At 45.5% G+C, this 15,990-nt stretch overlaps 1 protein-coding gene across 4 annotated transcripts in view; it reads left to right on the top strand.

Moving 5' to 3' along the window:
• LOC309333359 (H(+)/Cl(-) exchange transporter 5-like) overlaps positions 1–15,696 on the top strand; it is a 33,473-nt gene extending 17,777 nt beyond the window's left edge. For 2 of the 4 annotated variants that reach the window (XM_081846751.1, XM_081846749.1), the window contains exons 6-14: positions 2,554–2,676; positions 4,211–4,417; positions 8,858–8,938; positions 9,504–9,733; positions 9,936–10,245; positions 10,471–10,657; positions 12,160–12,564; positions 12,757–12,973; positions 13,416–13,759. In XM_081846751.1, the coding sequence (XP_081702877.1) occupies positions 2,554–2,676; positions 4,211–4,417; positions 8,858–8,938; positions 9,504–9,733; positions 9,936–10,245; positions 10,471–10,657; positions 12,160–12,564; positions 12,757–12,973; positions 13,416–13,506 (1,851 nt within the window). In that variant the 3' untranslated portion in view covers positions 13,507–13,759. Of the gene's footprint in view, positions 1–2,553; positions 2,677–4,210; positions 4,418–8,857; positions 8,939–9,503; positions 9,734–9,935; positions 10,246–10,470; positions 10,658–12,159; positions 12,565–12,756; positions 12,974–13,415; positions 13,760–14,430 lie in introns of those variants that run through there. The other 2 variants (XM_081846750.1, XM_081846752.1) reach the window with 2 other exon arrangements.
• The last annotated feature ends 294 nt before the right edge of the window (positions 15,697–15,990 follow it).

Raw genomic sequence — 15,990 nt, 5'->3', positions numbered from 1 at the left:
GCAGGAGACGCTCCATGAGGCTTTGAAAGATGCCAGGAGCGACACTCACCCTGAACTGTAGCCAGCGGCACCAGAATGCCCCTCAGTGGGTGACGATTGTCTGAGCTTCAGCGGTGGCATCGTCGACAGGCAGTTGTTGATAGGCTTGGGCAAAGTCCAGTTTAGCAAAGTCCTTGCCATCACCCAGGGAATGCAGCAGGTGACTGAAACGCCTTGTTGATCGTGCACTTGTAGTCTGCACATATTCTCACCGACCCTTCCGGCTTAACAGGCGTGACAATGGGGGTTTCCCGCTTGGTGTGGTCAATCGGCTCTGAGAGTAAATGGGACCCGGCGTGGCTTTAGCTTGATGGGGGCGACTTGAGGATCAAGGCTAAAGGTGATGGGCGTTCCTGTATATTGGCCTAAAGTGCCATTGAAAACCTCAACACTCTTTGATTAGGCCATCAACCTCCACGTCAGAGATGCAGTTGATGCCAGTGACTTTCAGGCCGAGGGCATCAAACTAGTCTAGCCCTAGGAGGCTAGGCCGCAGGCCTTCAACCACCACCAGTCAGAGCAGGCCCGAAAAATTCTTGAAAGCAACCTGGAACCGGCCGACGTCTACCACAGGAATGTTGTTTCCCTGGTAGTCTCTCAAATGTATGTGGTGTGAGTTGAGTTGCCTCTTGGACAACTTGGGCACAAGTCTTTTGATGGTGCTCCAGGATACGACAGACAAGGCAAACAGTCAATCTGCATGTCACATAGAGCTCCTTCGATGAGCACGGTGACACGTAGGCAAGTTGGTTTGGCCAATCGTGAATCCGGACGAGCAGTGGCAGTTGGTGAGGGCGAAACAGCTTCCGTTGGCGGACCAGGGTGAAGACCTGGACTTGCGAGACAGTGAAGGTGGCGTGTCGGATGGAGCTCAGCAGACCTTAGCAATGTGGCCTCTTCTGGAGCATCACTGACAGATGGCGTCTCTGAATCGACACGACACGGGAATGATTGCCTCCACACCCAGCACATTCTAATTTGTCCTTGTATCACTGTTTGAACTTCCCACGCTCCCGCTTTGTCTGGTACACGGCATCGTCTTCGCTGGGTGACGCCTTGTTACTGCTGGCCTCCTCATGGTGCACTGGGATTGGCTTCTTAGCAGGATGCAGGCTGCTGCCCTTGCAAATCTCCTGGGCAGAGAGTTCAGTAGCTTCTGAGGCCGCAGCCTCCTCGATGGTCTTCTGCGGTGTGAGGTCAGGCTTGGCGAGAAGACGCCGTTGCAGATGGTTGTTTTGAACACCGCAGAAAATTTGATCCATCAGGGCATCGTCTAAGTCTTGGAACTCACAGTGCAGCGCAGCTTTTCGGAGGGCGGCAATATAGTTGTTGATCGACTCCCCCTCTGCCTGGTCCGGTGGTAGAACGCATGGTGGACAGCAATTTTGGACAGCTTTGGAGCGTAGTGGTTTTTTAGCTTCTCTTTTAGCACGTCCCACGGTGCTGCCTGGACTGCTAGTGGCGAGACCAAAACTCAGGCCGTCTCAAACACCTCGGGCCCACAAAGGCTGAGGAATAGGCCCCACTTATGCTCCTCTGACCATTTGTCAGCTCGTTTGCTTGGAGGAAGCAGGTGAACTGAGGCACGAGTGAAGCCATGGTTCCAGTGACGGATGGGACACAGTGCTCTAGCCAGAACGGTCAGCTCTGAATTGGGTTCTGTTCAGTGATGCCGCTCAGTGTTTCAGCTCAGTGATTCCACTCAGTGAGCGTCCGAATCTGGCTGTGCTCTGATGTCCATCCAATCCTACTTTCGTCGCCAGTATTAAGTAGTGGGTGGACATAGCAGATGACACAGAGATTTCTCCAAGTGATTCTTTATAGTAAGCTGGAACTGAACTGAACTGCAAACAGCTCAGCCGGCCTGCTTTTATAGGCAGTCGGCTGTCAACACTGTAACAACAACAGCCCAGGGTTTCCCGCCTAAATTAACTGACGTGGACCTGAGTGAAAACTATATACACGATACTCCTGGTGGCCAGGGGGAGAACTTCAGTACATAACACCATTCATGTTTTAAAGATTTAAATCCTATTTCAGTTGCAATTTCTATCGTGATTTCAATCTCAATGGAAATCACTTGTCCGTCAGACTGGATTTCCATCCTTTCTTTATAGGAAGATTCAGCCTTGCTGTTATCCTCTTAATACAGACTGTATCGTTTTCAGAGCAGGATGGATTTTATTTTGTTTTATTTAATTTAATTATATTATAATATGTATTTTATTTTATTATTATATTATGTTTTGTTTACTATATAATATTTGATTTTAGTCTATAATATTTATTTTATAATATTACATATTTTATTATTATATTATATATTATTCATTTTATAATATTATAAATATTAATTATAAATATTAAAATTTATTCCAATCCAATCCATTGAAATCCACCGTCAGTCAGACTTGATTGAGATTATCTCTTTAATGAAATGTTCAACCTTGCTGGCATCTGATTTTATTTTTATTTTTTAAGAAAATCGTTTATTTTTATCCCCCCCAATTTTAGGGCGCCCTTGCCTACAGCCTCAACTACTTCATCTACACCGCCTGGGCGCTGCTCTTCTCACTGCTGGCCGTGCTTCTCGTTCGCGGTTTTGCACCCTACGCCTGTGGGTCGGGGATCCCCGAGGTAAGGCCAGCTAATTGATTATCAAGTCAATTTTGGTGCAACTTCCCACATGCTAGATTTCTGGCTGCAGGGATTTCATCCCCTCGTGCTCCCAAAAACTGAATAATTGTTGTAAATAACATGACTATCAACAGTATGAACTTAATAAGTAATAATAACTCATAATGCATAGTATAAATAATTATATAAATTAAATAAGTACAAATTATTATGAATATTAATATAAATAAAATGAATAATACTATTATACTTGAAATATACAAGAAATATGGATCCCTAGATTTCTAGCTGCAGGGATTCCCTTCCCTCCTGCTCTCAAAATCTGATTGGGGATTTAAATCGCCGGGATCTTTTCAACTAGAAATGTGGCTGGGGTTCATGACTTCTCATTATTGAAGTCATGTTGCTTATAATAATAATAATTACTATAAGCAACATGACTTCAATAATGAGAAGATAAGAAATAAATAATTATGCATAGTACAAGTTATTATATAAATAAAATAAGTAATAACAACCTCGATGAAGAAGATAAATATTAATTAATATAAATAAAATGAATAATAATCAATATTAATTTTATTTATTTATACTTATATTCTTTATACTGTAATTACAAACCATAATAAATTGGAAAATAATGATAGAGCATAAATCAGGCATAGCAAACTCTGGCCCTCCAGATGTTTGGGACTGCAATTCCCCTCATCAATGTCCCCTCATCAAACATCTGTTTGGATGTTTTATTTAGTTCATACTTTGATATTTAGTATTTGGCAGTTGACCCATTATGGTAATGTTGGAGACTTTGCAAGAACTTCTTCACCTATGAAAACACATTCTGGATTTTTCTGAAGGGACATTCTAGACAAACATTTAGTGATGATGGGAATTGCAGTCCCAAACATCTGGAGGGCCGGAGTTTGCCTATGCCTGGCATAAATGATAACATGATAAATAAAAATAATGATAAATTATAATAAAATGATAAATAAAAAATAATGAAAGAATTGAAATGATGATAAAAAATGAGAGAGTGCAAATGATAATAAAATGATAAATAAAAAATAATAAGTATAAATTATAATTAAAAAGATAAATTATAAAAAAGTGTTATGTACTGAAGTTCTCACCCTGGGCCAGCAGGGGCATACTGTAGATAGTTATGCAAATGAAGAATCGAAAGCGACGTTCAGTGATTGGATAGTTTTAGAAAATGGCAACAGTTACATTGTTCTGGAGCTCTATATAAGCAGGCTGACTGAGCTTCTCAGCTCAGTTCAGTTACAGCTTACAAATAAAGAGCTGCTTTGGAAGAATCACTGTGTCGTCTGATATGTTCGCCCACAACTTAACAAAAAGGATGAATAAAAAAAATATAAATAGCATAAAGAATCATCATCCTAAAAATATAAACAGTAATCCTTTTATTCTTTGCACCCCATCCCTCTGGCCATGCCGCCAACGCCCCTCCCTTCCTCCAGGCCCCGAGTGCAAATCCCCAAACTGACATTTCTCCCCCTCCCTTTTCCAGATCAAGACCATCCTGAGTGGCTTCATCATCCGCGGCTACCTGGGGAAGTGGACTCTGCTGGTCAAGACGGTCACCCTGGTTCTGGCCGTGGCCTCGGGGCTCAGCCTGGGCAAGGAGGGGCCCCTGGTCCACGTGGCCTGCTGCTGCGGGAACATCCTCTGCCACCTCTTTACCAAGTACCGGAAGAACGAAGCCAAGCGGAGAGAGGTGAGGGACCCCTGGGGCACGTGCAGAAATCCTCTGGTTGTCAATATTCACAGGATGCCAGCAGGGCCGAACCTTTGCGTAAATAATGGATTGGATTCCTGAATCCAATCGGGATTCAGGCCTCATCATGGGACTGAAACTGCCTTGGTCGCGCTGGTTGATGATCTCCGGCAAGCTAGGGACAAAGGTGAGAGTTGTTTCCTAGTTCTGCTGGATCTCTCAGCGGCTTTTGATACAATTGACCATAACATCCTTCTGGACCGTCTAGAGGGGCTGGGAGCTGGGGGCACTGTTATACAGTGGTTTCGCTCCTTCCTCCTGGGCCGTGTTCAGAAAGTGGTGGGGGGGGGATGAGTGTTCAGACCCCTGGGCCCTCACTTGTGGGGTGCCTCAGGGTTCCGTCCTCTCCCCCATGCTTTTAAACATCTATATGAAGCTGCTGGGAGAGATCATCAGGGGGTTTGGACTGGGTGTCCATCAATATGCAAATGATACCCAGCTCTACCTCTCTTTTAAATCAGAACCAGTGAAGGCAGTGAAGGTCCTGTGTGAGTGCCTGGAGGCAGTTGGAGGATGGATGGCGGCTAATGGATTGAAGTTGAATCCTGACAAGACAGAAGTACTGTTTTTGGGGGACAGAGGGCAGGCTGCTGTGGAGGACTCCCTGGTCCTGAATGGGGTAACTGTGCCCCTGAAGGACCAGGTGCGCAGCCTGGGAGTCATTTTGGACTCACAGCTGTCCATGGAGGGGCAGGTCAATTCTGTATCCAGGGCAGCTGTCTACCAACTCCACCTGGTACGCAGGCTGAGACCCTACCTGCCCGCGGACTGTCTCGCCAGAGTGGTGCATGCTCTAGTTATCTCCCACTTGGACTACTGCAATGCACTCTACGTGGGGCTACCTTTGAAGGTGACCTGGAAACTACAACTAATCCAGAATGCGGCAGCTAGACTGGTGACTGGGGGCGGCCGCCGAGACCACATAACACCGGTCTTGAAAGACCTACATTGGCTCCCAGTACGTTTCCGAGCACAATTCAAAGTGCTGGTGTTGACCTTTAAAGCCCTAAACGGCCTCGGCCCAGTATACCTGAAGGAGCATCTCCACCCACATCATTCTGCCCAGACGCTGAGGTCCAGCACCGAAGGCCTTCTGGCAGTTCCCTCATTGCGAGAAGCAAAGCTACAGGGAACCAGGCATAGGGCCTTCTCAGTAGTGGCGCCTGCCCTGTGGAACGCCCTCTCACCAGTTGTCAAAGCGATAAACAACTACCTTGACATTTAGAAGACATCTGAAGGCAGCCCTGTTCAGGGAAGTTTTCAATGTGTGACATCTTAGTGTATTTTTGGTCTTTGTGGAAGCTGCCCAGAGTGGCTGGGGAAACCCAGCCAGATGGAAGGGGTACAAATAATAAATTATTATTATTATTATTATTATTATTATTATTATTATTATTATTATTTCAGTGGTGATGAATGGATGGATGGATGAATGAATGAAGCTTCACCTTCCACTCAGTATTTGAATAAAGGAATGAAGCTTCACATGGCAGTCAAGCTTTGCATGAATGATGATGATGATGATGATGATGATGATGATTATTATTATTTATACCCCACCCATCTGGCTGGGCTTCTGGGTGGCTTCCAACAAAATATTAAAATACAATAATGCATCAAACATTAAAAGCTTCCCTAAACAGGGCTGCCTTCAGATGTCTTCTAAAAGTCTGGGAGTTGTTTTTCTCTTTGACATCTGGTGGGAGGGCGTTCCACAGGGCGGGTGCCATTACCAAGTAACTTGGCTTCTCACAGCGAGGGAACCGCCAGAAGGCCCTCGGAGCTGGACCTTAGTGTCTGGGCTGAACGATGGGGATGGAGACGCTCCTTCAGATAAACTGAACTGAGGCCATTTAGGGCTTTAAAGGTCAGCACCAACACTTTGAATTGTGCTCAGAAACGTACTGGGAGCCAGTGTAGCTCTTTCAAGACCGGTGTTATATGGTCTCGGCAGCCGCTCCCAGTTACCAGGCTAGCTGCCGCATTCTGGGTTAGTTGTAGTTTCCGGGTCATCTTCAACAGTGCCCCCAGCTCCCAGCCCCTCAAGACAGTCCAGAAGGATGTTATGGTCGATAGTGTCAAAAGCCGCTGAGAGATCCAGCAGAACTAGGAAACAGCTCTCACTTTTGTTCCTAGCCCGCTGGAGATCATCGACCAGTGCGACCAAGGCAGTTTCGCATAGATCGCATTGCAGTAGTCCAAGCGGGGGAAATCTAGAGCATGCACCACTCTGGGGAGACAGTTTGTGGGCAAGGAGGGTCTCAGCCTGCGTACCAGGTGGAGCTGGTAGACAGCTGCCCTGGACACAGAATAAAACGCCTCCTTGGAAAGCTGTGAGTCCAATATGACTCCCAGGCTGTGCACCTGGTCCTTCAGGGGCACAGTTACCCCATTCAGGACCAGGGAGTCCTTCACACCAGCCCGCCTCCTGTCCCCCAAAAACAGCACTTCTGTCTTGTCAGGATTCAGCCTCAATCCATTAGCCGCCATCCATCCTCCAACCGCCTCCAGACACTCACACAGGACCTTCACCACCTTCACTGGTTCTGATTTAAAAGAGAGGTAGAGCTGGGTATCATCCGCATACTGATGAACACCCAGCCCAAACCCCCTGATGATCTCTCTCAGCGGCTGCATGTAGATGTTAAAAAGCATGGGGGAGAGGACAGAACCCTGAGGCACCCCACAAGTGAGAGCCCAGGGGTCTGAACACTCATCCACCAATACCACTTTCTGGACACGGCCCAGGAGGAAGGAGCGGAACCACTGTATGACAGTGCCCCCAGCTCCCAGCCCCTCAAGACAGTCCAGATGGATGTTATGGTCGATAGTGTCAAAAGCTGCTGAGAGATCTAGCAGAACTAGGAAACAGCTCTCACTTTTGTTCCTAGCCCGCTGGAGATCATCGACCAGTGCGACCAAGGCAGTTTCAGTCCCATGATGAGGCCTGAATCCCAATTGGAAGGGATCCAAATGGTCCGCTTCTTCAAGGCGTGCCTGGAGTTGTTCAGCTCAATCACCTTGCCCAAGAATGGAAGATTTGAGACTGGGCGATAGTTGGCCATATTGGCCGCATCTAAAGATGGTTTTTTAAGAAGCAGTTTGATAACCGCCTCTTTCAGTGGGTCTGGGAAGGCTCCCTCACAGAGAGAAGCATTCATCACCCCATGAAGCCCATCGCCCAGCCCTTCCTGGCTAGCTTTTATAAGCCAGGATGGGCAAGGATCAAGGAGACAGGTGGTTGGTTTCACTCATCCAAGCAGCCTGTCCACATCCTTGGAGGTAACAGATTGGAACTCATCCCACGCAACTTGACTAGACAGGACTCTAGCACTCTCCCACCCCGGCCCTGCTCCCACTGTGGAGTCTACCTCTTCCTGAATCTGAACAACTTTATCTGCAAAAAACTTTGCAAAATCGTTGCAGGAGATATTGGGGTCTTTCCCAGGCCCCGGTGGCAATGGTGGTTCTGTGAAATTGTGAACCACCGAGTCTCCTGCTGCTGTTTTCTGCAGATGCAATAGAGGCGGTGAAAAAAGTCCTCTTTGCCGTCGCTATTGCCACTTGGTAGGCTCAACACTGAGCTCTAACCCGTCTCCGGTCAGATTCAGAATGAGTTATCTGCCGGCGGCGCTCTACCCGTCTCAGTGATTGTTTCATTGCCCTCAGATCCGTGGAAAACCACGGGGCTGTCCGGGCTCCATGCAATCGGAGGGGGCGCTTCGGCGCCAAACAGGTGATAGCCCTGGTTAACTCCACATTCCAGCGGCCCACCAGGGAATCACCTGAAAGGCCATCAACATGGGATAAAACATCCGCTACCACTCTCTGGAAACCATTTGGATCCATTAAGTGAATGAATGAATCTTTATTTGCGTCAGCCATCGCCCATAGCAATAAAACAATGATATTATATACACTGATCTGATTCAGTGGTGATGCCAGCAAGGCAAACTAGTGATTTAATGATGATTTCAATCATGATTTAAATATTTTAAAAGTCTGAAAAATTATGATTCCAAAGGCTTCCCCTGGTTGTTGATATTCCATAAAGAAAGCTTTCCGTAAAGAAAGGACTTGAATCCAGTCTGACAGATTGATTTCAGTCAATTGGATTCCAATCAAATCCACCCGTCCATCCCTATTATCCAACCTGATCAATTCCTGCTTGTCAGTACGCAAAACAATCTTATATACCTGGAAAGAAAATGTGCCCTTTTTTATTTTAAAAAAAGTATTAAATTTTCCATTTTAACCGTCAAATAATAACCCCATGAAAAATATTCCTAATTATAATACAATCCAAAAGACCAATTTTTGATCCATTTTTATATCTTTGAAGATTGACCTCTTTTAACTTTCTCAACTTTCCTGATTTAGGTCCTATCAGCCGCTGCAGCTGCTGGGGTCTCCGTGGCGTTCGGAGCTCCCATAGGAGGTGTCCTTTTCAGCCTGGAAGAGGTAATCAATCAATCAATCAATCAATCAGGTTGTTACGGTAAAACCTGATTTAAATTTATGGAAAATTTCATTTAATCTAAAAATGTTACTCACTAAAATTTTCTCTGCCCATCTGACTGGGCTGCCCCAGCAACCCTGAGCAGTGTCCAACAACTTCTTCTTCTTCTTCTTCTTAAAATTGTATGATGATTATATTAACATTATTATTCTTCATTATTAAATGTTATGATAATTATATTGACATTATCATTATCATAATATTTATTATTAAATTTTACGATAATTATATTCCTATTATTATTAATTATTAAATTGTATGATGATAATATTTACATTTACATTTACATTCTTTTCTATCAAATGGCATGATAATTATATTAAAGTTATATTTTATATATGATTATGTTAAAATTATGATGATTCATTATTCAATGGCATGATGATATTATATATTAATATATTAATATATTAATAATTATATAAAATAATCATTGTTTACAACAACCAAGGACAAATTAAATTATAATTACATACTATTCTCATTTACACGACTCTATGATCCCAGGTCAGCTACTACTTCCCCCTGAAGACGCTTTGGCGCTCCTTCTTCGCTGCTCTGGTGGCCGCCTTCACCTTGCGCTCCATCAATCCCTTTGGCAACAGCCGCCTGGTCCTCTTCTATGTCGAGTTCCACGCCCCCTGGCACCTCCTCGAACTCGCGCCCTTTGTCCTGCTGGGCGTCTTTGGCGGGCTCTGGGGGGCTGCCTTCATCCGCGCCAACATCGCCTGGTGCAGGTGCGTGGGACATGCACACGCATTCAGATTGCGCCCTGAGATAATATAAATTTTAATAATAATAATGTCATATTTCTTCTACATGCCATTGCATGTCTCTTCTTGAGTGAACATGCAATGTATATTTCTGGGAAATTTAATTGAAAATTCCATTTAAAATTCCGGAAAATTAATTTACTTTTCCTGGATTTTCCCCCTGCAGGCGGCGTAAGACCACCCGGCTAGGCCGCTACCCAGTGGCTGAGGTCCTGGTGGTGACGGCAGCCACGGCCGTCCTGGCCTTCCCTAACCAGTACACGCGCATGAGCACCAGCGAACTCATTTCGGAGCTCTTCAATGACTGCGGGCGCCTCGACTCCTCGCAGCTCTGTGACTACGTCCGCAATGGCACCCCCGGGGAGGGTGGGGGGCCCGACCGCCTAGCCGGCCCCGAGGTGCAAAGCGCCATGTGGCAGCTGGCGCTGGCGCTGGCCCTCAAGGGTGTCATCACTGTCTTCACCTTCGGGATGAAGGTGAGAGCCGGCCGGGCAGGTGTGGCGCCGAGATTGCACTGGGATTGTGCTGATCGTGCTCATATTGCGCTGATGCCATGAAGGGCAAACGTACTGCTGCACATGCCTGGGGGGTGCCATGAACATTGCCTTCCCCCAAACCCCGATTCTGGTGGTGGGCTGGTGGTGGGTACAGCTGGGCACTACATTTCCCAGGCCACTGAACCCTCTCGCTTTCTCCCTTAGGTGCCCTCGGGGCTCTTCATCCCCAGCATGGCGGTGGGCGCCATCGTGGGGCGCCTGCTGGGCGTTGGCATGGAGCAGCTTGCCCTCCACCACCCCGACTGGGTGCTCTTCAAAGGCTGGTGCCAACCAGGCGCCGACTGCATCACCCCGGGCCTCTATGCCATGGTGGGTGCGGCTGCCTGCTTGGGTGAGTGGTGGCGGGAGTTATGCCTTGCTGGCATCCTCTTCATTTTGACAATTAAGGTTTCCTTTTTGGAATTGTAAATTTTCGGTCTTTTTTTAGTTAAATAAAATTCATTTCAGTTGTGATTTGAATCAGTCAGGCTTGATTTAAATCCTTTCTTACAGAAAGATTCAGTCTTGTTGGCACATTCTTTCTTTTGGCAAGCAGCTAGAGGTTAAATTGGATTTAAATAAAAAACTTATACAATTTAAATTTTTAAAAATCTGATTTAAATTTTAAAAAATGTGTTAAATAAAAAAACTGATTTGAATAAAAAAACCAAAATTGAAAAAATTGATTTAAATTGAAAAATCCAGACTTAATTAGAAATATCAGATTTGAATCAAAAGGCCGATTTATATCAAAAAAATCCCATCAAAATTTTTTAAAAATCCATTTAAATTTAAAAAAATCCCATTTAAATAAAAGAAATCCAACTTACCCATATTTTTCGCTCTATAAAACGCACCTGACCATAACACGCACGTAGTTTTTAGAGGAGGAAAACAAGAAAAAAAATATTCTAAACGAAACAGTGGATGTATGATTTTTGTGGTTCATGCTATGGCCACAGACATGTGATCTGACAGTGAGTTTGAAGTATCCCAATGCAAAAATCCTGTGGATCCATGCTTTGTAACCACGTTTTTGCACCACTGCGGCCCCAGGCAACAGTGGGTGCGTGAATTTTCTGATGCAAGATGTAGCCATGGACATGCTATGTGATCTGCTGGTGAATTTGGGGTGACCCAGTGCAAAAATCCTGAGGATCCATGTGGATCCGTGCTTTGTAACCACGTTTTAAGTGGGGAGGGGAGGAAAAGCACTCAAGGGACAAGGAGCACACGTGGGGTGGGTGGAGAGGGATGCTGCTAATAATGAAAAAGAGGGGTATAAGGGGAGGAACCAACCAGACAGGACTCGTGTAAGCGGCTCCTCTCCTCTCCCGCTTTGCTCCTTTAAAGCAAAGCAGGCTCTCTGGCCTCTCTCCTCCTCACTCAGCGGCTCTTCTCCCGCTTTGCTGTTTCAAAGCGAGCCACGGAGGAGGGAAGGAAGGGGAACCATGGATCCTCTGCTCACGACTGCAGCAGATCTCTCCCTCCCCCCCGTCACCCGTAGGCATTCCCTCCATAACACGCACAGACATTTCCCCTTACTTTCTAGGAGGAAAAAAGTGAATGTTATGCTGCAAAAAATACAGCAAATCAACAAAATCCCATTTAAATCGAGCAAAAAAATCCAATTTAAATGTTAAAAAACCCAATTTTAATTTTAAAAAACCATTTAAACCCACAAAACCCCAAAAGAAATCTAATTTAAATATTTAAGAATCTGTTTTAAAAGTCCAATTTAAAACAGAATTCAAATTTTAAAATTTTGATTTCATTTTTAATTTTAATTTTAAAAATTTGGTTTCATAATAATATTGATTTTAAATAATTGCCAGTTCATCTCCCCCCTTCCAGGCGGCGTCACCCGCATGACCGTCTCCCTGGTGGTCATCATGTTCGAGCTGACCGGCGGCCTAGAGTACATTGTCCCCCTCATGGCTGCCGCCGTGACCAGCAAGTGGGTGGCCGACGCGGCAGCCGGGCGCCAGGGCATCTACGACTCCCACATCCGCCTCAACGGCTACCCCTTCCTTGAGGCCAAGGAGGAATTCACACACAAGACCCTGGCCGCCGACGCGATGCGCCCCCGCCGACCCGCCGACCCGCCGCTGACTGCCCTTCCGCAGGATGCCATGACCCTGGGAGACGTAGAGGGGGTGCTGGGCTCCACTGGCTACAGCGGGTACCCGGTGGTGCTCTCCCGGGAGTCACAGCGCCTGGTGGGCTTCGTGCTACGGAGGGACCTGCTCATCTCCATTGGTGAGGGGTTCGAGAAAGGTTAAGCCTCGCTGGCATTATCCTCTTCCTCTCAGTTTCTGGTCAAGGTCCAGGTTCGAATCCCCATTGGAATTGATTGAAACGCCAGCAAGGCGTTTCCATAAAAGGGGGGAATTTCAGTTGGCTGAGTTTTGCACCCGGACCAATCCTCCTCTCTCTTTCCCCCACCTCCAGAAAACGCCCGCCAGACCCAAGAGGGGATCGTGACCTCCTCAATGGTCTCCTTCTCCGACCACTCGCCCCCGCTGCCCCCGAACTCGCCGCCCATCCTGAATCTCCGCCCTATCCTCGACCTCAGCCCCTTCACCATCACTGACCACACACCCATGGAAATCGTGGTGGACATCTTCCGGAAGCTGGGCCTCCGACAGTGCCTGGTGACGCACAATGGGTGAGGCACCAGGTGCAAGACGGGTGTGCAGTGGGTACGAGAGGTGTCAGATGCAAGACAGGTGCCGGGTGTGAGAGATGATGGGTGTGACACACACAGGTGTCGGGTGTGAGGGGTGCTGGGTTCGAGATACATCGGTGCTGGATGTGAGGGATGCCGGGTGCGAGACACATGGGTGCTGGGTGCAAAAGATGCGGGTGCTGAGTGTGAGAGGTGCCAGGTGCAGGACATGTGAATGCTGGATGTGAGGGGTGCTGGGTGCTGGATGCAATATGGACAAGCAGAGGAAGATTTTTCAGACCAGGGTGGATTGGATTTAAATCAAGTTTATTAAAATTAGTTTTCACCCACCCTGACCCCAGAATAGGGACCTCGGTGAAGACTTGAGTTTGAGAATTACACCACCATTCTCTTCCAAATTTACTGTTCTTTTCTTTTCTAGGAAACTCCTGGGAATCATCACCAAAAAGGATGTTTTGAAACACATCGCACAACTGGCTAATCAGGATCCAGATTCCATCCTTTTCAATTGAAAGCGGATTCGGGAACCAGGTGCAATTGCCGTCTCCCACATGAACCTCTAGCCAAGATTCCTCTTGTTTTTCTTACAGAAAATCCAGATCAATCAAATGATAATCATGTTTTCTTTCTTTCTTTCTTTTTCTACAAAATTGCACTATGGAAATTTGGCAGAGATTTTGATTTCACTTGAAGAAGAAGAGACTTAATTGAATTTAGATTTTGGAAGTGAGATTCCGGGAAGGAATAAAGGAAATAAACTGGAAATAGATCTTGACCGCTTTCTCTTTTCATCCATATTCATAATATGGTGCCTTTGCCCTCTTCCAAAATGGCGCCCTTGCCTCCTCTGCTCATTCTCTGCTCATATTATGGCGCCTTTGCCCTCTTCCAAAATGGCACCCGTGCCTCCTCTGCCCACTTCACGTGGCAATTCCCGCTCATATGGTGCCTTTGTCCTTTTCCAAAATGGCGCCCGTGCCTCCTCTCTCCACGTAGGAACCGCCCTGTTCCAAAATGGCGACGGTGCCTCTGCCCACTTCTGAAAATTCCCTCATCGCTTGCTGCTAATCATAATGGCGCCTTTGCTTCAGCTTCAAAAATGGCCCCAGTGCCCTTGTCAAAGATGGCGGGTGTGCCTTCAGCTCTTGAAAGCCTTAGCTTCTGCCCTCACTTCCTTTGCCTGCTGCCCAAAGGGTGCCTTCCCTTTTCCAATATGGCACCGCCAGCTTCCCCTGCTATTACCTTCAACATCATCATCAGTGCTTTTTTCTGGGGGGGACGCATACCCCTAAATATTTTCTGAATCTAAGTTTGGCCTCATGGAGGGGCAGCAGTTCAATAGGAGTAGGTAATAATAATAATAACAATAATAATAATGGTTTTATTATTTATACCCTTATTATTTATTACATCTCTCCCTGTGCCCCTCTACTCAGGTCTGCTGCTGCTTGTTTAAAGGTAAAGGGACCCCGGACCGTTAAGTCCAGTTGTGGATGACTCTGGGGTTGCGGCGCTAATCTCGCTCTATGGGCTGAGGGAGCCGGCGTTTGTCCGCAGACAGCTTCCGGGTCATGTGGCCAGCATGACTAAGCCGCTTCTGGCGAACCAGAGCAGCGAAGGGAAACCCCGTTTACCTTCCCGCCGGAGCAGTACCTATTTATCTTCTTGCACTTTGATGTGCTTTTGAACTGCTAGGTTGGCAGGAGCAGGGACCAAGCAACGGGAGCTCACCCCATCGCAGGGATTCAAACCACCAACCTTCTGATCGGCAAGTCCTAGGCTCTGTGGTTTAACCCATGCGTCCCATGCTGCTTGTTTATGATTATGTATTTGTACATATTTAATTACAGTAATATAAAATGATTATGATTATTATATCATAGTATATTAAAACTTATTATTTATCATTAAATCTTATGATGACTTTTTTATAGTATATTCACATTATTATTATTATTTATCATTAAATTTTACAACGGTTCTATGATAGTCTATTAAAATTATTACTATTTATTATTACATTTTGCAATGATGATATTGACATTATTACTTTGGTAAATTTTACGAAGATTATATTCACATATTATTTATTATTAAATTTCTCAACGATTGTAGTAAATTTATTATTTTTATTAAACTACGAAGATTATATTCACCTTGTTATTATTAAATTTTGCAACAATTATATTAATATTCTTGTTTTTATTCAATCTTATTATTATATTCACATCATTATGATTTGCTATTAAATTTTGCAACAATTATGTTAAAATCATTATTTTTATGAAATTTTATGAAGATTATATTCACCTCATTATGATTCATTCTTAAATTTGTTAATTACACCCTGCCAATTCTATGATCCCACAATAGACCCCTTTGAACTGCCACTCTCCTGGCAGTGGCAAAGGCACCTTTGGCTGCGTGCAGAGTGCCATTGCCCAGAGCCACCCCATGGAGGCTCCCCCGGAAAAAGGGAGGAGCTAAGGATGGCTTCCTGATTGGCTGCCCTCTGCACATGCTCCGGTTTGCCCTCACCCAACAGAGCAGGATACAGAAAAAGATTCCATTTCTATTTATTGCTAGGCCACCCAATCCCTGCAGGTATAAAAATCACAATACGCAAAACGCAGAATATGCAAATACAGAATATGCAAAAATCATTAATGGAAGAAAAACAATCAGCCCTCTTTCCCCACCCAGCACCCCAAAAAACCCCTATTATTATTTATAAACTTTTAGCAAGAACACTAGATAGATAGATAGATAGATAGATAGATGATAGATAGATTATAGAAACTCTACCCATGTAAATGCCAAACTTCCAATTTCAAAGAGAGAAGCTTTGATAAATTACAATATAAATTACATCCAGAGCATTCCCCTGATCCAGCTAGCTGATATCTCCCTCCCCAGAAGACGTCAGTGGAGAAACCCAGGTCTTCATCATGATGTCCCACACTAGGTCCTCTCGTCCCAGGACGGTCCTGAGTTCG

This window comes from Podarcis erhardii, assembly GCF_964252035.2.
Source record: "Podarcis erhardii genome assembly, chromosome: Z".
NCBI classification, from domain to species: Eukaryota; Metazoa; Chordata; class Lepidosauria; order Squamata; family Lacertidae; genus Podarcis; species Podarcis erhardii.
This window is presented reverse-complemented; position numbering and strand designations above follow the sequence as displayed.